The sequence below is a fragment of the Sebastes fasciatus genome, chromosome 11, assembly GCF_043250625.1.
Source record: "Sebastes fasciatus isolate fSebFas1 chromosome 11, fSebFas1.pri, whole genome shotgun sequence".
Taxonomy (NCBI): Eukaryota; Metazoa; Chordata; class Actinopteri; order Perciformes; family Sebastidae; genus Sebastes; species Sebastes fasciatus.
Window position 1 is genome coordinate 16,940,270 of NC_133805.1, and position 21,381 is coordinate 16,961,650.

General features: G+C 42.9%; 1 protein-coding gene across 3 annotated transcripts in view; it reads right to left on the minus strand.

The window, feature by feature from the left end:
* Positions 1-21,381, minus strand: part of ephb1 (EPH receptor B1) — a 168,137-nt gene that overhangs the window by 93,000 nt on the left and 53,756 nt on the right. For all 3 annotated transcript variants that reach the window (XR_012595862.1, XM_074651199.1, XM_074651198.1), the window contains exon 3: positions 3,351-4,032. Coding sequence is in view for 2 of the 3 variants with exons in the window: in XM_074651199.1 (XP_074507300.1) it covers positions 3,351-4,032 (682 nt within the window). In the remaining variant the exon portion in view is untranslated. The remainder of the gene's footprint in view (positions 1-3,350; positions 4,033-21,381) is intronic.

Sequence of the window (21,381 nt, forward strand, 5' to 3'; positions counted from 1 at the left end):
CACCAACCCCCCAATTGATTGGTTGCCCATAGTACTCAGCTTCCACAAGCACTTTAAGGTTGGATTTCCCTGTTTAAATAATGGATTACAAGCCCATGAAAAGAGACTTGGTGGAAAATAAAAGGTTGAGGTTGCTCTTATTGGAGGGGCTTCTCGGTGAAGATGAGAGGGGAACAGATTCCATATGAGTCTCCGGAGAGTAAAGCTAGCGATGAGAGATAGAAACGCCAACATCATCTGTTTCTCTCCTTCTGTATAACTCTGTTTCTCTCTTCATGTGTGTCCTGAGACTTAAGGTCAAGTACAGGTTTATACTACTCTACTACTACTACAGCTCTACACTAACAACTCCCTCCCTCCACAGGTTGTTTTTCATACATCCCATAATGCTACATTTTCCATCAGAGAGACATGTCAAACTGAACACAGCAGGAAGTCTACTTGCTGTGGGTGGTGAAAGAAGGAAATCAGGGGGATTGTGGGAATTAGTGGAAATATACGTCTCCTCCTCTGTTCAAAGAGTCTTTGTAGTGCAGTGCCTACCGGGGGACTGTGTGTGTGTGTGTGTGTGTGTGTACGTGCCCGTGTGTGTTTGTGGTGTTTACAGCAGTGCCAATGCCCCCCACTAACACAAGCCACAACAAGCCTCCTACCAACACTTGGGGATATAGGGCTCCAATTACTGTGCTGTGAGTGTGTGTAAGGTTGAGGTAAATAATGGAGGGAAAAAAGGAAATTCTGTGGAGAAAAGGTGGACAAAAAAAAGACAAGGATCAGCATCAAGTAAGTTTTTGCAGGACTTAAAAAAGATTCATCCGTTAAAGCCTGCAGGTTTGTTTACATTAGAGGACAGGCAAGGTTATTTGGCTAATTTGTTATAAAATTCCTGTACTGAACTTTGCCTTACAAAGTTTAACCTTCAAAAAAATCCACATACACTAATGACTAGCTCTGGTGAGAAAAAGACAGAAGGTAAAGCTAGTCTAAAGGGAGCCACACATAAAGTCAATCCAAAATATTATTATTGTAATAACAGTATCTTTCATCATAAAAGATTCTTCATGGAAACAATTATTACATAAAAGTACATTTAATAAAGGTTAAAAATAAAAAAATCATCCAGTCATATTTCGAAGTGAAACAGATTGTACTTAACATAACACACTGCTTAAATATGCTGTGTCACATGTTTATACATTACCTAATGTATAAACGACGATGTATAAGCAGAAACTTAACACAGGGATTTAAAACAAGTTGGTTAAAGGTACAGTGTGTAGGTTTTGGCGACATCTAGTGGTGTGGTTGCAGATAACAACCAACTGAGTACCCCTTCGCTCACTACTCCCTTTCCAAGACTGTGGTAACCTGAGCCGCCAATGTAAAACCGTGGTAACGTCGTTCGCCTCGCTCAGAGGCCATCCTTACCATAATAACACTACTTTAGGAACAACGGAAGTCAGACGGCGGCTGGCGGTACCACGGTTTTGCACTCTGCGGCTCACATTACCGCAGTTTCACAAGCGTGTCGGAGAACTACGATGGACTTCAGGTAACGTAAAACCGTGAAAGTCTCTCTCTAGAGCCAGTGTTTGGTTTGTCCATTCTGGGCTACTGTAGAAACATGGCGGAGCAACATGGTGGACTCCATGAAGAGGACCCGCTCCCTATGTAGATATGAAGGGCTCATTCTAAGCTAATGAAAACACAACGATTCTTAGTTTCAGGTGATTATACACTAATGAAAACAAAGATATAAATATTATATTCAATTTCTGCTAATAGATCCCGAAATGCTACACACTGGCCCTTTAAACAAGCCAGGTTAAATGGACATAAACTGCAGTCCCATTGGTCGGACGGTTGATTGAATTAAATATAAAGAAAACATAAGAAGAAGTAACTCTTTTCTATTGTGTATCAAAAGCATAAAATACCTCATGTTTGTCTCATTACGGGATCTTGTTTAGCTCAAAATGCAAATATTCAGCTGTTTTATTTCCATCAGTTTGAAACTTTCTATTAGACATAATGATGCTATGGTAGTTGTTTAGAATATCACACAGCTGGAATAAAGATTCACAGCAGGCAAACTACAGACAGTAGATTATTAGTTTGCACATAATGCACTGAAATACTTTTTTTACCGTAGGTGTGGGTTACAATACAAAGTTGCTTTTAAAATATGTAAATTAAATATACCTCGCACTGAAACAAAAGATAATAATCGCAGAAACAAAATCATGTAAAATGAAATGAACTGTGAATAATGTAAAACACAGTTGGGATGAGATGAGATGGCAACGTTAGATGTGAAATGAAAACTTCCAGTAATGAACTAAATAAAGGCAACCAACTTTTACTTTTGTCATTTTCATTTGAAAGTCATTCCACCTCAGCCACCTTAGACTGTGTGTGTGTGTGTTAGTGTGTGGGTGTGTTTTGCATAGGACGTAGAGCAATGCGAGAAGGATACAGTCAACGCAGTCGCACACAGTGTGCTTTGTAGATATGTGGCACTCTCATATCTGTTTATTGATCAGAGCAGATGTGCGTCAATCAATCTTATCTGGGCTCCACACACTCTCCAGCTAACCTCCAGAGGCAGGCCAACCAATACTGTGCCACACTGAGAGCCCCAAGCCACTTATATTATCATCAGACACCTTGAGCAAATTTTCTTTGTATGTGTGTGTGTGAGTGTGTGAGAATAACAGAGCGTAAAGGTGCATTAGAGGACAGACAGAGAGAGAGAGAGAGAGAGAGAGAGAGAGAGAGAGAGAGAGAGAGAGAGAGAGAGAGAGAGAGAGAGAGAGAGAGAGAGAGAGAGAGAGAGAGAGAGAGAGAGAGAGAGAAAGTGACAGCTTGAACCGAAAACCCAGATTAACCTCGTCTTTATGTGTGCGCTATTATCTATTCCTCAGAACTTAGTCTTCCGCACATCATACTGAGGCAGAATCAAAACCTCTCGCCATCTGTAAAGTATGCTGCACAGAAGGCTGGCATTCGCTACAGATTAAGACTCAATGCTAATGTGCACTTTCTAGTATGCCGGAGGTGGATGTGATCAAGGAAGAAGTATGGCACATCATGCTCAGCAAAACGCATGAAACAAAATCAATTCAGCCAATTCCAATGATGTGGAAAAACCTGTGATCTAAGGCACGCTGGCGCCTTGTTAAAATGCAAGCCTAAAAATAGCGCAAATTCATGTCACCTGTCTTCAATGAGGTGTTCTATTATGAGTAGTCTGTCTTTTTAAAAGAGAGTGAATGATGAAAAGCTTGCAACTATCAGTGGTAACACTCTCAAATAGCAACCAAATGTATTTAGCTCTGCTCGTTACTTACCTCGACATACGTTGCCGTTGTCAGGCTCAAACCCAGCCTTGCATGTGCAGCTACCGATAGGAACCATCCACTCTCCGTCTCCGTTGCAGTACAGCTTTATAGGAACGTCTACTTCCTCTGAGTTGGGAATGCAGATGCCTCTCGCGATCACCAGCGAGGTGCTCTCAGCCCCCGTCATTGTCTCCGGAAAGATGGCAAAGTTCTGCACCACGCTTGGGCACTTCTTATAAAAGACCCTGACCGACAGCAGGGACATGCAAGCGCCGTAGTCCTGAAACGCCAGGTAGAAGCCATTTTTAGACAACGGGCCGAAGCTCCGCACCTCTGTGTTGACCTTCATCAGGCGTCCGCCAAAGTCCACCTGCGAGAAGCTTTCGTCTGCAGCAATGGTGTCCACCTTGAGGTAAGGGGCCTCCATCCAGAAGGCGGTGCCTTTAGTGGCGATGACGGCGTCAGTTTCATAGTAATAGAGATTAAACGTCTCCTTGCATGAGCCGGGGACGTTGGGGATGGAGCTGCAGTCACGCACGGTGAATCTGATCTCCACGTAGATGCGCTGCGCGCCACGCCGATCGATGAAGGTGGTGAGGAGCCAGTTGTTCTGACTGGGGTCGAAGACATTACACACCTGGTAGGTCCTGATTGTGTTGAGGTTTTCATCATAGCCGCTCACCTCCTCCCACTACGGAAAGAGAAGGAGAGAGAAGAGTGCACATGATTGATTAGTAATCATCGGTGATAAGGCTGTAGTGCTTTCTCATTTTTTGATAGGGAATGCTAATATTGGCTGAGCCACAGAGAATTTGAACACACATCAGTAATCTCCCTAAAGCACTGAATTTGAGTCTACTTCCTGGATTAACAGAATCGAATCAGCATGGCGAGCTGTGGGGCTTATTCGTCCATTGAGAATACACAAATGTCCTTCTTTTTCCGAATTATAAACAATTCTTTAAGCGCAGCAACAGCAAAAACATCACTTTGCCAACTTGTTCTCTAAATAGTATGTGTTCTGCCACTGCATAAGCACAAACCCCATAATTACTTTGGATGCGCTGCTATTTGCCGTCTATGCCGAGCATGGCTAGGCACAGAGTTGATGCATTATAAAATATGGTGTAACAAATTCAAGATTATGCACTATTGAATTACAATTAGACAGACGGGGGGGGCTACTACATGGCAGCCAAGTGCCGGTCTGATGGAAAGGCATTCGCCTGCAGACTGAACTGAAACACACTGCAGGCCATTTCTTGCAGGTGTGACCCAGAAAGCATGTTGGATGAGCATCAGAAGTCCCTTGGGGTATTAACTCAGTGCACAAAATCATGATGAAAATGTGCCATTACCATTTGGCTGGAATCACTGAGAATCGGGAAGAGAAATTACTGAATAAAAAGATGCTTGCCGAGAAGCTTGCATTCAGACGAAAAAATTTTGTATAACTGTCCAGCTGTGCAAAAAGCTGGTCAAGCTCAAATTGGTAGAGACAGAAAGTCTTCTATTCTAAATGTGATATTTGAATTTGTAAAGCTATTTTTATGATGTCATACTTTGGCATACAGCTGTAGAGCAGACAGAAAAAAAACACACATAAAGGCAGTATGCGTTACGACAGTCACATAAAAGCCACGCCGACTTGAAATGAATATTTTGTGGAGCAGAGAGAGTGATTTGAAACAGTTTTGAACATTTTCCCTCTCAGATCACTCCCACCGTCTGTAATAACACCATTCTTTTTTACTCTTATTTGAAGCAAAAGCTTGGCTCACAGATTTATTTCTCCAACCCCACCAATGATCCAAACAGCTGTAGGCCAGTAGGAGTTAATGAGGTCTATGGAGGAGTAAGTGGGCCTCCAGTCAGTTCATGTTTCTTGTGAGCATATATCTCCTGGTGCTTCCTCCTTCTTCTGACCTTTAAGGCCCCAGCTGCTCAATCAGGCCTAATGGACATCCAACTCTCCACACACAGCAGCCTCACACAGCTGGTCAAATGATGGAAGGTATTCAGAAATCTTGCAATAAGACAATGTTAGACGAGATACATGTACTGTACACCATCAAATTTGGGAAAATATACAAAAAACAATGAGGATTGCAAACTATTTGGTCCAAGAAATGCATGGCAACATCTGGAGAAAAACAAGAAGCTTTGGGTCAGGTGGGGGCAAGGAAGGAGAGGGAGAAGACACGTGGAGAATAGCGACACCGCCGACATGATAAACGAGTTTACAGAAATCTGAGGTGCAAATTAAAGCCTTTTTTCACCGCTGCTCCCTCAGTGCCCACTTCGCCGCTGTACTCCTCTCCCCCCTCCTCTCCTCTCTTCCCCTTCTGCTCTCTTCCCTCGTCTCTGCTCTGTAATGACCATTCATCAGCATTACAGCAACCTGTCCCTTCCAGCACTGCCTGTTCATTAATACAGCCCAGCCCGAGGCTCCTCTGCACTCGTCTGCTCCGGTCTAGGAGGGGGTCCTCACCGCCCCCCCGTCTAGCCAAATGACCACCATCTTTCACGCCAAAGAGAGGCCGGAGGCGTCTCCGATAATGCCCGTCTGAAATCTGTCCAGAAATTCATTGGCTCCTATAATAATGAACTGCAATATCTTCTGTAGATATTCGGTGTCACCATTGTGCCAAAGACCAAGAAAACTATTACAGGTGCTTCGGTTACTTAGCAGAGACTCTTTCCTCGCATCCTTTTAGCGCTTTGTATTCATCTTCTATTTACGCCCGTGTGTGTGTGTGTGTGTGTGCGCACTCAGAGATCGTGCTGTTTATAATTTGATGGTTTACCGACCACATATTGATTTGCTGGCTGTTGTTTTGCTGCTGGAGAGCTCGAGGCAGCACGCCACGTTTCTGCTTCTGTAGGTTCAAAACATTTGATTACTCTGAGTATTAACATTGGTATCAATTCTTCAGCGTCTTCATCATCCGTCCTGTTCTAACAACATTGAAATGCGTGCGAAACATGCATTTAAGAGGCAAGGACGCTATCTACCTAAGCCGCAACATGCCCAGCAGTCACATCGATACTCTGCCTAGGTTTCCTATTTCTATTTCTTTGCTCTTCCACAGACCTTTTACATCATTTAAATCAAATCTATCTCCTGCACTACTGCGTGACATCTCTCTGACCTTGCCGGAGAAGAGAGAAGAGAGGAGGCATTATCACCTGTCACCTCGCTGATAATGGAATTCCCTGGTCCTTGCATCCATTTCCTCTTCAAGGATTTGTGTGTGATATAACACTGTTAGTCCTGCACTGTGTATATTTAGTCCATGGATTATGGGCGTAAGCGCAGATGCATGTTGGAGGCATGTATCATTCATATTGGCTCAAGGTGAACAAGGTGTGGAAGGCAGACTGGAGTGTGATTTTTATGTTCCCAGGTCTTCATTTGTACAACGCCACCACATGTTTTTTCCATAAGCTCAGGTGATAAGAGATGATGGCAGTCGGCAGTAGAGGCTGTGGATTACATCTTGATGAAATTGAAGTCATGGCAAAAACAAAATGAATACAGCGGGTGTAAGTGTTAGACTGAAAAGCATCACTTTGGAGAGACTTTTATGTGCCTCTATAACGTCAGCTCTCTCCCAATTAGCTTTACTGTACATATTTCTGCATCTCTATATCATTACCAATCTCACTGAACACAAACTTTCTTGCTGATGGAACACCAGACAAATATTGAGAGCCTCTTCACACAACACTAATTTTCACGCCAACCAAATGCACCCATTGGCTCCACTCTAATGGCTTTGCTTTTGCCAGTAATATAGGAGACGCTCTTCTCCTACCCTTGATTGTCAAGTGTGGCCATTGTGTGTGTCATTATGGCTGCTCTGTTTTATGGGCAGCAGCGAGGAGATGGAGGAGCTATGGATTCACAGAGCGCTTAATGTTTGTGTTAATGACCAGTCACAGCTAGCTGAGCTGGAGGAGAGAGGGCGGAGGAGAGAAAAGAGACAGAGTGATGGATAAAAGAAAAATACAAGAGCGGAAAGGAATCAAGGGGAAGGAGGGGGTGAGGAAGGGTAATATATTCAGGCTGATGCTCCCCTTCCCACAGCCTCAGCTCGCTGCCATCAAGCCATCAATACTCTGCCCTCATAAAGGCCATTCATCACATTGATCTCCTGCCATTACCTTCAAAGGCTAAAATAACACAGAGCGGCTCAGATGGCCACAGTCGAGCTCTAGAGGACCGCAGCGTCCAACAGTGAGCCGGGGACAAGCAGAGCCCCAATCACAGAGCTGAGAGTAACCTGTCAGAACACGGATGTAACACCTGTGGACAATAACGGGAGAAATGGACTGGACTAATGAGTCATTTAGGGCAGGCATGGTGGGAATGGGACAGGAGCTACCGCACACATGCTGCAAGATCACAGTCATGCTTGATAGTGATATAACAAAAGCTATGGAGATGAGATCTGGCCTGAGAATAGTACAAAAGGTCACATAGCCTGTTTCCACCACATTAACCAGGGAGTTTTTCAGGATTGTTTTTAGGAGCTCAAGAATTTTACTTGCTTTTCAACTTAAGGATCTTAATGTGATTCCTGGGCCATACTTCCTGTTCCCCAAAAGTCCCTGCACTGGGGGTTGTATTTTCTAATAGGCAAGGACCAAATTTTGCAGAGGTGACCATTGCTGACTGGTCAAACACAAGCCTCAAAGCTACTACAACTTGTTTACAGCAGTCACTCACTCAGAAATCAGAAGTGGGCGCCAGTAGTATCAATGTTTCTATACGGTACATACTAAAGTAAGAAATAACCTGCACTGAGCAGTAATTTACGTCGTCACGTCCTGAGAGCCTCCCTGCCGGTTGGAGATATGTAACCATGGTAACCAGTGCCAACCTGAGTTGACCAAAACGACGGTCTGTGAGAATCAAAGTCTGAATTAATTTAAAATATATATTACACCTAGCGAAGTGAAATCTTATACTTACAATTAAATTGAAGCGTTAATGATTATTACCGAGCTGTCCGTTAACGTCCGTTATGAACATTGTCGTCACTACCACATTACATTGTGGATATTTATGCCAACGTAGTGTCCAGCGTTGCATACTGTAATATCTCACCGGAAATAGTATGCAATTCACATACTATTGGTTTCATACTAAGGTTTCAGACACACTAAAATATCTCACATACTGTTTTTGCTTACTAAATAGTATGTTAGTATGGAATTTCGGACGCAACCTTTGACTCTAAATGGTACCAAAACTTACTAAATGAACATCATGCATACTCACGTTTACAACATTTACTGAGGTAATAAATCAAGTGAGAAGTAGGGGTTAATTCTTCATAGGCTTCTATAGAATCAGACTTCTTTCTGCAACCAGAGGAGTCGCCCCCTGCTGGCTATTAGGCACTTCAGCATTGGCTTCACTTCTCAGACCCCGGAGGTTTCCCCCTGGACTACACTATGCATTTTCAGTCTCTCCCTCTACCTCTGCGGGTTTCTTTCCAGAAAACACACAGCAGTAGATAACAAAGAATGATGGGAACTCTGAGTTGTTGTTTTGTCACATGAAAACAATGTGTCTCAAAAAAAGCTGTTGCTTTCCATTACGGGTAATTTACCTAATCTTCAATGTTCTTTAGATGCTGTGGAAATGTAAACAAGAGCGCGCGAAAAGGATCTTTATTTCCCAATTTAGGTCACGAGTTTTGTTCCTGGGGCTTTTTTCCAGGGACTATTTGGTGGAAGGAGGCCAATGGTTGCCACAAAATGAAATACGGGAATAAAGTACAGTAGGAGCACTACAACTTCTGTCCTGATGTACTGTAACTCTACCCTCAAACCAGCCAAAACACTTGGCAGCAATAGGTCTGGTTGTGGCCCAGGCTTAACTACACATCCATAAAGACGGCTCTTGACTACTTTAAGCTCATAATTCAACAGCAGTCAATCCACACGAGATGGAGACTTGAATAGAGAAGCATCTATTGGGCTGATCTCTAACCTCCAGTCTGCTGGCTGATTCTCAGTGGAGTCTCACTCACTCACTGCTTTTCAAATCCATCAGCACCAGTTAATACAGCTATACACGCTCAGACATACTGAACACAGATGGATGATGAGCAGCTCAGAGCATTTCCACATTTAAAGCTTCCTCAGCCTAGAAAAGGTCTACAAAATGCCACCGCAAATAGCAGATGAGCGCCGGGAAACTGTTTCATGAACGGCCATCAAAAGTGCCATTATTCAGTCTGACGATGGGCTTTTACAGCAAGACCGAAGGCAAGAGGTGTACTAAATAGAAGACAGCAATGGCCAAATGTAACCGCTCCACCGCCATCACCTCAACTCCCAGACTACGCTCTGCTGGTGCTGTTTACAACTGAATGATTTGTGTCCTTTTCAGTTAAAGCACTCAACTTTGAGCAAAGGGACAGTCAGTACGAGAGGTTGCTTCATTTTTTTTACATGATCCCCAAAGGATTCTTGGACTAGATTGTGTTTATACAGTGTTTCCGCCAACAGTATGGCTAGGGGTGTTGGGTAACCCCAAGAGAAATGGCTGGCACATTTGTGAGCACTTTCTACCCAATACTTGTCTGTTCATCTATCAATGCAGGACTAAAACATGTGGGTGGAGGCAAGCAGGAGATTACTTTTCATACTACAGGCTTAGGATGGACATTTCAATAATGAACCTATTTGTTATTCATGACAACACAGCATTGCACTGAGGCAGGGAAAGTATACCTTCATAGAATCCATTTTTTTAATAATTAGGCATGAATAAATCAGCATTTAAAGAGCTGGCTTTTGATAAAAGGAGAGAAGAAAAGAAAAAGGAAGGGCGCACATGCAGGTGAGATTCACATTGACATATTTGTAAAGGCCAAGGTCTCAGAAGGACAGTGGATTATAGCTGGACATGAAAAGCTGAGATAGGGATTGAACTCTTTATGCCCCTGTTGAAAGATGCTCTTCTCATTTTGCAAAGCTCACCGCCGACGGTAATCACAAGACAGACAGCTTTTTCTTTCCAAAGGCTACTTCGAATAACCCTGACTTAATGAGGATATTTGCATTTCAACCTTTGGGTCCGTTCCTTGAAGACGAAAGAATGGACACGTCATGTAAAGCAACAGTTGGTTTACCTTGGTAACAATAACTGCAGCCACATTTACTCACATCTTCTATAAGACACATGCTCGTCTCGTAAATTCACATATTTCTGAAAGCTACGCCTCGGCCTCCACCTCACACACACACACACACACACACACACACACACAATCAGACTACAGCCTCTAAAATATGCGGCGGCATGATTGCTATTATCATTTCTGATCAGCTGTGTTATTGAATGAGGGCCGCTGTCAGGCCAGTTGCATGGGAATGATTATTTTGCGGGGCATCTGTGGCCTAGTTCCGCCTGGCTGGATGTGATGGATGGGGAGGAAATGGTGATGTCTGAAACACTCCCAGTCCTGCCAGATCTCAGCCACTCTATAATTACAGTCACACAGTTTGACTGAGCCCAAATAGAACTCTGTCTGTCTGCGTCAGAATGAGGAACGATGAAGATCTGCTCTTCGGCCACGCCTACGCCCCCGATCAATACGTTTATTTCACTGAGGTGTTTGGCAAAGAAGTTCATCTTGATGTAGCTGAGCATAGACAAAAACTATCCAAGGCTTTTTTTTGTTTTGTCTTGTTGGTACAGGTTGCTTTCATACCAAACTTGATGTGAATATATGTTCACACCGTGTGAGAAATGTGCTGTGCTGACATATTCTTTGCAATTTGGTCTACACGCTCCCAAATGTCTTTGATATGCCTTTTTTTCTTAGCTCTTGTAACAGATGCACATAAAGTGAACAATCCACTTGGGCGCCTGCCTCTCCCACTTTTCCATCCAACTTTTGTACTATCATTATTAACACTCGCATTTTCAATTACGTGCTGGGTGCTTTGAAGCGGATATGCTGGGCTGAAGATGTTTTTAGATTTAGCTGCTAGTAAACACAACCCTCTTAGATAGCACAGTAGTAGTTAGTCACTCAATGCAGCTTCTACTGTTTACTTGGAAGACAGCATTAAAATGAACATAAATAGTCTTTTTTCCACCCAAGAAGAATGGCATTTAAATGTTAACAGCAGGCAATTTACCCTCATCATTCCTACAGAAGATTTAAAATGTGGAGATGTAATTATTAACACAAACAATAATTTGCAGAGACTGGTGGGTGGTGGAGCTTTTACAAGGTTGCTTGGCGTACAGTAGTAGGTGGGAAAACAGAAACAAGAGAATTATACAGCAGCTGATGTTTAAAATAGAAAGAAATGTGTTCTTGATAACTTCTGTTCAATACATTTGAACAATATTTACCATTGAAAAATGTAGTTATGAAAACAACTGCTTGAATTATGGCTACAAGACTCTAAACTATGAACATACTGTATTTAGTCTACCACACGTTTTCAGCGAGGTTTTGTAGAGGGCATTGGCATTTGATACCACCACACAAAGCACGCTTTAGCGCCAGAATGAAACGCACCGGGCGTTCCACTAACTACAATGTAAACCCATCCGCAGCAGCAGTAAACACACAGAGGGAGTGGCTGTGGTGACGTAGTTTGAACAGCAAAAAACACACTAAAGGCGGGCAGGAGGGGAGGTGGATGGGTCCAAAAAAACACAAGTCTTTCATCCAGGAGACCGCTGTTTGTGTCCCGTGCGTTAAGTTTCACTTTCACGTTACCATCAGCTGTTCGTTTGTGTCCTGTGTTCACAACGTTCAGTTACATTTTTTAGTAGTTTTAAGCCCAACCATGTTGGTCTTTCCTAAACCTAAACTATCGTGGTTCTGTTGGCTAAATCTAAAGTGATGCCAGGGGGCGTAACAAAGCGGCAGTATGTGACGAGTTGGGATAAGAATGTGTTGCCATTTCATATACAGCAAAGTGGAAACCGCTTATAGTGATCGACGTCTGTCAGGGTCAGATTGTTCACTATAAGCGGATGATTATATAAACAAATTTTTGTCCTTGTGTCGAGGATCCGGTCGGCAGAGTTTCACTTTAGGGGCATTACGTGACGAGGCATTATCAATCCACTTGATGAGGGTGGCTTTAGCTTCAAACAGGTGCTTTCCGGTGCACATTCATTTTTTATTCAGAGAAAATTACTTTATTTTTCCCGTCATGATATCAATGTGCACGCAGCACAGGCATCCAGCCGGAAAGCAGACAGTCTACGAGGCAAAGTATCAAGGGAGTAAAGTAAAAAACAAAACAAAAGTTCAATTAATATTAGTCTAACGTGATGCCAGCAGTCTCCAATTATTAATTTTGACTGCTGAAAAAAAGGAAAGTGGTAATTTGTGCAGGTCTGTGTGGAATAAGTATAAAATTGATAAAAGAATTTCAGATCTTTACACAATCATCATGTTAGAAGTGAATGAGTAAGCCTAGAAATAAACCAGTGAAAGTTTTGGGAAAGCTTCATTAACTCAACAAGGTATTTAAAAGGACAAAAACAGGGTTAAAGGGATAGTTTGGGTGTTTGGGTTTTTCACGTAATTGTGTTGAAAGAGAGAACTGTTTCCTGAAGACTTTAATCCCAAGCTGACCTGGTAACTCCCACTCAGGTACCTTCAGAGAAACCACGCAGCTGACGGAGCCTCAACAGCTCTTTCAGTTTCCAGTAGCAACATTACCTTGAGTCACCCTGTGTAAAAGGCTATAAAGCAGTGTTGGAATCTGACAGCCTCAACCTTATAGATCTATTTTGTAGGATGATAAGGAGGACGACGAAATGATTCACCAGGACTTTGTGTAAATATAGAAGTTGGAGATGTGCCCTGACGCACCAGCAGGTATGTAAAGAGAAGGAAAGGGAAAAATGTAAAAGTGGAAGACGAAGGGCGAGAGATAGAGAAATCCACGGATGGAGCAGACCTGGATGAGTGGTATACAAATGATGAACAAAAATGAAATGTTTTTAACAAGGAATAAAGGGAGTGAGGGAAACGCAGAAAGGGAGTGAAAGTGTGAAAGCTGTCGCTCTGCAGGATCCCTGGCCCCCTATGGCCCAAGGCGAGGCCATTTAGGAACAAACCACAAAGAACGTGTCAGCAGGGGACAGGAGAATGGCAAGGTATCAAGGCTTTTGGGTGCAAAAGGGGCCCGTGCCTGTCTAAGTGTGTGTGTGTGTGTGTATATAAAACCCTGCAAAGCATGACACCTGACAGCCCTATCCTCCAGACACAAAGACATGGAAAGGGAGCGAGGGTGGGGGAGTGTTGGTTAGGTAAAGATAGAGCAAAAAGGGAGTCTGAGCTTTGAGACAGACAAGCTGCAGTAAAGAAAAGCAGAAGACACGGAGACAGTCAGTGCTGGTAAAAAGATGGAGGAGAAAAGGATTTAGTGCTATTTCTGCCAGCTCCGTAGGACTGCTGAAATAGCAGGTATACCGCAGGTAGAAACACAATCACTCCCACACACATAAGTCAGCCTCCAGCCACTCCTTCGCACTCCTCCGAATTCATGCCAATTTAAGGATAGACTCATTTCTCCTTTCTTTTTTTTGCCCTAGTTCTATCGCTTTGTTCTTTTATTTATTCTTTGACAAAAAAAAATTGTCCTTGGCTCCTAATACATCCAAGAGAATACGTGCATGTGAAATATGGAGGGGGAAATCCACAGGAACGAAATCAATAATTGAGGTAGTCACATGTTATTTGGTTTCAAAGAGTATAAAAATAAAAAAAATGGAGGAAAAAAGGTAGAAGTGGCACACAATTGCAAACCGGCCGGATTTAGCTTGTAACTACGTTCTGTTTGTGTTGCACGCATACTGTAATGTTCTGCAGTCTGTAACTATAGATGCTGCTGTCTTAGCAAATGACTCAGATTGTAAATGAAAACTTACCCACAAAAAAACAAATGTTTACAGCTAAAATATGATACGGGAGTGGTTCTACAGAAAACACAGACTAACAAAATTGCATACAAACACGGAGCCACACACGCAAACACAGACGGGAAAAGCCATGGGTTGCATTGTGATCCAAGCGATTCGTTGTCTTACTTTTCTGGTCTTCATGCTGAGCAGAGATGTCTGAGCTCAGAGCAAATTCAGCGGCCCGGCTATACACACCTAAATCACTATCAATAACCACGGAGGCAAAATGAAACAGGTCTCCCACTGATACGACAATGACAGCTATGTGCGAGTGTGTACGTGTTTGCACAAATATGCACGTACACTCAATTTCACTTTATCCGTAACTCATTCCTGAAAAGTTTATAAGGAGTTTATGTGTGAATGTGTGCATCTGTGCATGTCTGGGTAAATTCTTATACACTTGTTCAGTTTCCATCAGTTTGCGTGTGTGTCTGTGCTTATGTGTGTGTGAGTGTGTGTGTGTGTGTGTGTGTGCATGTAATGAAGGCACTCTTCTCACCTGGCCGCTGAAGCGCAGCCAGCATGACTCACTGTCGTTTTTCTCCTCTCATTCCATTTCAGCTCGGGCTCTGCAGGTTCAGAGTTCACCTCCATCCCTCTCTCTCTCTCTCTCTCTTTCTTTCTCACTCCTTCTCACACGTTGTCCTTTTTTCCCTCTCCATTTCTCTCAGACTCTTATCATCTACATTCAATAAGCCTCTTCCTCCTTCTTCTCTATACCTTTAGCTCTTTTTCCTCACTTTACTTTTCCTTCTCCCTTATGCCCGTTGAGCCACGGCCTGTCTGTCTGTCTATCAGGATATGAATAATTGAGGTGTACTGAGTCTGGTCAGCAGATGGTGAGATGGCTGTTATGGATCTATCTGTGCTCTTTAGGAATCGCTGAGTGTACGCTGACACCTGTCCAGTTAAGGCCCACAGGAGCTTTACTTAAGCTCAAGCCGGGCACGCCCCAAAATAAAAAACGCAGCACCTGCTCTTGTGCACGCTCACATATGCAGGTGAAGATATGCAACAGCGAACTTGTTCACTTGAAAAATATACCTGAGCACACACGAGTGTAAATCCAAACAAACATGTCAGGCTGAGATCCATTCTGTCTCCATCCCTTGTTGTGCACCTGCTACAACCAAAGGACAGAGGGATTTCTCTAAAATCTCCCCACGCCTTTTCCTGTCCGTTGTGTCGTCCCCCAGCATTTATCCTCCACACCCCTCTCTCTGCTCACTCGGCCCACTCTTGATCCCTCTTCTCCCCAAGCGCCTTATAACCACACCAACCTGCTCTGTTTCTACACGCTTGACAGCACCCACAGCCTCTGTCAGCACCGCCACCGCCAACCCGCTGACCCCTTAACCCCCCCCAGACACCCCTCTCCCCCACCCCCAAGGCTCTCACCTTAAAGCCTGAACTCTTAAAAGTCTGTGACCTCCCAGAGTCACATGAGTTAACCCAAGCTCTCTTCCACACGCACACCAGCAGCAGAATGTTGAAGTTCTACAGCGCTGCTGTATATTTTTTTTGTCCCGTTCACACACAATTGATCTCTTGCACTCTCTCACTCCAGTTCCTCCTCATCCCTCCAACCTCACCCCCCCTTTTCCTGATCCTGCAACCCTTTTCAACCCCTCCGCCATCACTTCTATTCCTTCTCTCAGCTCCTCTCATCCCTCACCCTCGCCCCTTCCTCTCTTCCTAATCCCATCCGCCTCCTTCCAAACAAAAGCATTATTCTCTCACTCATCCTTTTCTTTTGTTTTATTTTAGGGAACTCAACCTGTTTTGGCCACACTCAAACATCTCCAGTTAAAACAGGGGTCTTCATCACTGCTTTTAATGGCAAAAATGTGAGAAAGGCTCATAGTAATTACAACAGCAGAGACATAAAGACTAATATATAGGAGCATAGGGGCCAAACACAGACTCTTCCTGGACTATTTATGGTTTTTATATCTATATATTCCCCTGTAGTATAGCTTAGTGTTACAGGCTAGTTACGAGCCTCACGGTATCTCTAAGCATTTTGTCTGACACTTTGTTCCACCTCCTGCACCATCAGCTGCTCTTTAAAAACACATAGTGGACACACAGCCTTGCTCGTCTTCTATTCTCTTCTTCACTTCATAAAGTTCCCTTAAACGTTCGTAATACAACGCCCCAACTTGTCACCTTCCTTATCTCCTTCTCGGCAGTGTCTATGCTTACATCATGCACACAGGAAACCAGATTACTGTGAGAAATCAAGCAATAAATCAGATTTATATCCACAACAAAAGAGGGATAGCTCTAAAAACTTGCATTGAATTGGTGAGTAATCTGATTTCTGCCTGTCCCCCACCATGTTTGGGATCAGTATTGACAGATAAAGTATTTCAGTTAATATGTTATGTAGGGAAAATAGGTTGAGTTAACCGATTTTCTTTTAATCATTTAACCAGGTGAAGAAACCCAGTTTCATTATTTAGATGACGTTCAGGAAGCCAAGTTTACTGTTGAAAGTTGGGAATAATCACATTAGTTGTAGGTGCATGTACATTTACATTCGGGAGACCAGTGTATCTGTGTGTGTGTGTGTGTGCGTGTGTGTGTGTGTGTGTGTGTGTGTGTGTGTGTGTGTGTGTGTGTGTGTGTGTGTGTGTGTGTGTGTGTGTGTGTGTGTGTGTGTGTTTCATTGTCTTTCATGTCTGCTACATGGCAAGGTCGGGGGGCATTAGCCTTTCTGGGACTCCGTATTTTATTTGTCATAGATTAAGTGTGCATAAGAAAAAGACAAAGATAAGGATGGAGGTCAGACAGAGAAAACAGAGAAACACGACATGAGACATTGAAGTCCACAGAGAGAAAGGAGGAATATATTCAACTGAAATGAAACAACAGAAAAAAAGCTGGGGCAAGAATGCCCGTTATGAAGGAATATTGTAATGTTGTTTTCTCTACACATCTGTTTGCCTTCAGAGCTCTCCTCTCCAGCAGCTGCTAACATGAGAGTGTGCATTCGCATACTGCCGCTCCATTATACATTCACATGAGCCAACCCTGATACGTCCTTGTGTTTACACCGCTGGAACTAATGACACTGCTTCTGCAATCCTTCAAAATTAACCCTTCAGGTCAGCCAAACACAAACACACACTCAGGCACACACATACACACCTCTTATGAACTCCTGAAGGAGAAGTTACTAAAGGAAATTAATGAGATGTATCGAATAGCACAGGGACAACACTGTGTGCCTTTTCTCTTGTTGTGTGTGTTAGAGAGGTAGTTATCAGGTTCACAAAGAGAAGCAAATTGACCACTTAGCCACTGGCTACACAAACAGATATACCTTATTGTTAAATAAGTGTGTATAGTCATACAAGTACATTGTACATTCTGTTTCTTTACATTGTCACCGCAGCCCAGTCGCCAGGAAAATATGTTGGCATCGTACGTCTCTGCAAACCATGGATACGTTAAATATGGAGCAACCGTTAATGAAAATTACGAGGTTTTTATAACGAGTATAAACAGCGAGAAAGTCCACTTAGGGTGGGCTGGAGTGGTGGTGGACGGTTCAAACAAACACTGCTGTTCATGTCCCGTTTGAAACAAAAAGTAATTGTTGTGTTTACGCTTGTTATGTAATGTTGTTACGCTTTCACAACATTACGCAAGAAAGTCTGCTTAAGGTGGTTGTTATTTATATACACTAGTTATGTTGTTATGGTTGTTGCGTTACGTTACATTGCTTCGTTACATTGCTGCGTTATCTTGCTGCGTTATGTTACGTTGCTGCGTTACGTTGTTGCGTTACGTTGTTGCGTTACGTTGTTGCGTTACGTTGTTGCGTTACGTTGTTGCGTTGCGTTGTTGCGTTACGTTGTTGCATTACGTTGTTGCGTTATGTTGTTGCGTTACGTTGTTGCGTTGCGTTGTTGCGTTACTTTGTTGCATTACGTTGTTGCATTACGTTGTTGCGTTACCTTGTTGCGTTACCTTGTTGCATTACCTTGTTGCGTTACCTTGTTGCGTTACCTTGTTGCGTTACCTTGTTGCGTAACCTTGTTGCGTTACCTTGTTGCGTTACCTTGTTGCGTTACCTTGGTGCGTTACCTTGTTGCGTTACCTTGTTACGTTAACACAAACCATGATCTTTTTTCTAAACTTAACCAAGTAGTTTTGTTGCCTAAACCTACAAAATCGTTTCCCAACGTTGACCACATGGCATTGTGCGTTTCTGCAAGGGTGATACGAGGCTGAAATTAAACATATTAGTGAAACATATTTTTGGTTCAGATACGTCGACATTCAACGTATCCCGTGGTTTGCAGAAACGTACAATGCCAACATTTTTCTGGCGACTGGGTTGGACACCGCTGTTAACACCCCGTCATGGCTACAGTTGTGGTTATCACATTTACCTCCAGCTGACTTGCAGCTGATACAAAATGTCCATGACATGAGATAGGATGCACTCAGATGGAAAACATGAGTCAAATATATCTGATTATCTATCAAATACAGGGTTTCCAAATCAACTGCATGGAACACAAATAAACTTGTGCACCAACAGCCCTCAAAGCGTTGTTCATTTGAAAATGATCTGATATTGAACATAATTACATCTTTAGCTCTCACGCAACAGAAATCCATTAAAAACCTGCTGAATTTAGTGTGTGTGTTTGAGAGAGAGAGAGAGTGCATTTCTACACAATCACGCTGCCTCACTCACACACTACCAGCGAGGTCAAGGCGGCTGTGTAGCGTGGTTAAGTTTTTCTGTGAGCGCTAGGAGTGTATTCTCCCTACAGCAGGTCTCTCCCTGCCTGCACCTTTACACCAGGAGCAGCTTAAAAAACTATGCTGAACACAGACAGGAGGCTGTGTGTGCCTGGAGGCTTGCTGCACTGAACAGGCTTCGATGGAAATAGCTCTGTAGATGTCTCTACTCAGTCGGTCTTACTGGACGTTTTCTCTTTACAGGGAAAAAGATGTGACAATGTGAGGCTGATCTATGAAAGAAAAATCACTTTTATTCCATTGCATTTCATGTAAGTGGGTAAGTGTTGACCCAACTGATCCTTTAAAATAAAAAAAATAAAAAACACTGTTTGCGTTTCACAGCATTCAGGGTGAACAGCAGACCAACATGCCTCATCCCTAAAGAAGAACTCAGAATCTCTGGATTTGGTGCAAAAACTGAAGCAGAAAAGTGTGTGATTCTAAAAAGGGTAAAGAAATAAAGCAGAGTCTAACTGACAACTGACAGGCCACTAAACAATTAATAAGCTGTGAGGGAAGTTATGCCTCAGTAACACATAATGAATGTTTTGAAATCAAAATATATAAATACCACGGGTGCGCCCTCTTAGTTGATTAGTCGACAAATTGGTCGACTAAGATTTCTTTAGTCAAGTAGTAATTTTTATGCTTTTTTCATGCTGACTGGTTTATTTTCAAGAAACTTATGAGCACATCTCTGGTAATCACAAGATTAAAAGTGGTGCTTGTGTGTGATTCTTTGTTGAGAAGTTCAGTTTTACAGATCTGTCGATTAAATAAACTTATATCGATTAGTCAACAATTTATATACATTGCTCAATTTAGGTTTTCTTCTGGTGAGGACTCTGCTCCAAAAAATGCATTTAAAGGACCAGTGTGTATGATTTAGTGACATCTAGTGGTGAGGTTGCAGATTGCATCCAATTTAAATATTTCCTGTACGCCAAGCATGTAGGAGAACTACGGTTGTCGACACGAAAACAGCCCCTTTAAGAGCCAGTTATTGTAAGAGTAGCGTAGGTCATTTGGAGCAGAGCCAGTGCGTAGAGTGTGTGTACGTAAGAAGTGAGTGGTGAAGCACGAGAGCGGCGAATGTGTGTGAAGACAAGTGGAGCAGAAGACAGAGTTAGTTCAGCTCTAAGAATATCAAATTAATTTACAGTGGAAGTTGCAGTTTGTGCGGAAATAAATGCTGCAGCTCCTCAAGACCAACAGAGGTTTCCCGTGTAATATTTCCCGGCAGCTGAGTGGGGTGACGGGGGTTAACTCTGGAGCGATTAATGTTATCGACTTCGGCCCCAGTAGGAAAGGTTAACACAGTTGTTTGTCTGTTCTAGGCTACTGTAGAAACATGGCGGCCGGCTCTGTGAAGAGGACACGCTCCTCATATAAACGGCTCATTCTAAGATAACAAAACACAATGACTCATATTTTCAGGTGATTATACACTAAAGAAAACATACTTACTAACATTATATCCCATTTCTGCCAATAGCCCCCCACCCCTAAATGTTACACACTGTTCCTTTAAGGACGTTCCCTCCCTGATTCTAGAAAACTATATTTGGTATGTGAAAATATCCACATAACTTGTTTGGGATGAATGTTCTTCATACGAGCAATACAGCAGCTGACATATGCAAGGTCTCGGCTGTGTGATCCTGTTAAGATGATTTTGCACACACACATACTGGTGCGCATAAAATGAACACACAAGGTTTATTCCAGGGTCCAGGTTGTTTTAGTTAGTACTCCTTTGGGGAGAGAGAGAAAAAGCCTGGACTGCCACACTCTCCAGTGTTTAAACAGAGCCAAAGCTCTATTCAAAGGCAATAAACGCTCCCTTTACACGTGTGTAAAATGCCTCATAAAGACCCAAAGACCCAGAAAATGCAGGAAACAGACATTGTCATGTCCTGGATGGCTCCTGTAAGATTCATGCTATCAGTGTTGGTCTATGGAGCTTTTCATTGAATTACAGCACAGAGAACAAGGCCTTAAAATTTTCCTTTAAGTCCATTAGTGTAATAGGGCAATCATACTTCTGATAGTGTGATTCTTTCAGACAAAAAAAAGAACAGTTCCCATTCTGATGACTTGGCACTTTCTTCTATTTCCACTCCTTTCATGTGCATGAAACTACCTGAAAGTTGAAAATAGTTCCCCCTAAAATCTGAAAAAGCCCTGAGCGTCTCCATCCTCTTAGCTCCTCCTCCCCCGTTTCATCCGAATACCTCCACTTCCCTGCATAAATGTATCATTACAGTATCATTATGTCTATGGTATCCCCCCAGCCTCCATTTACAGGGA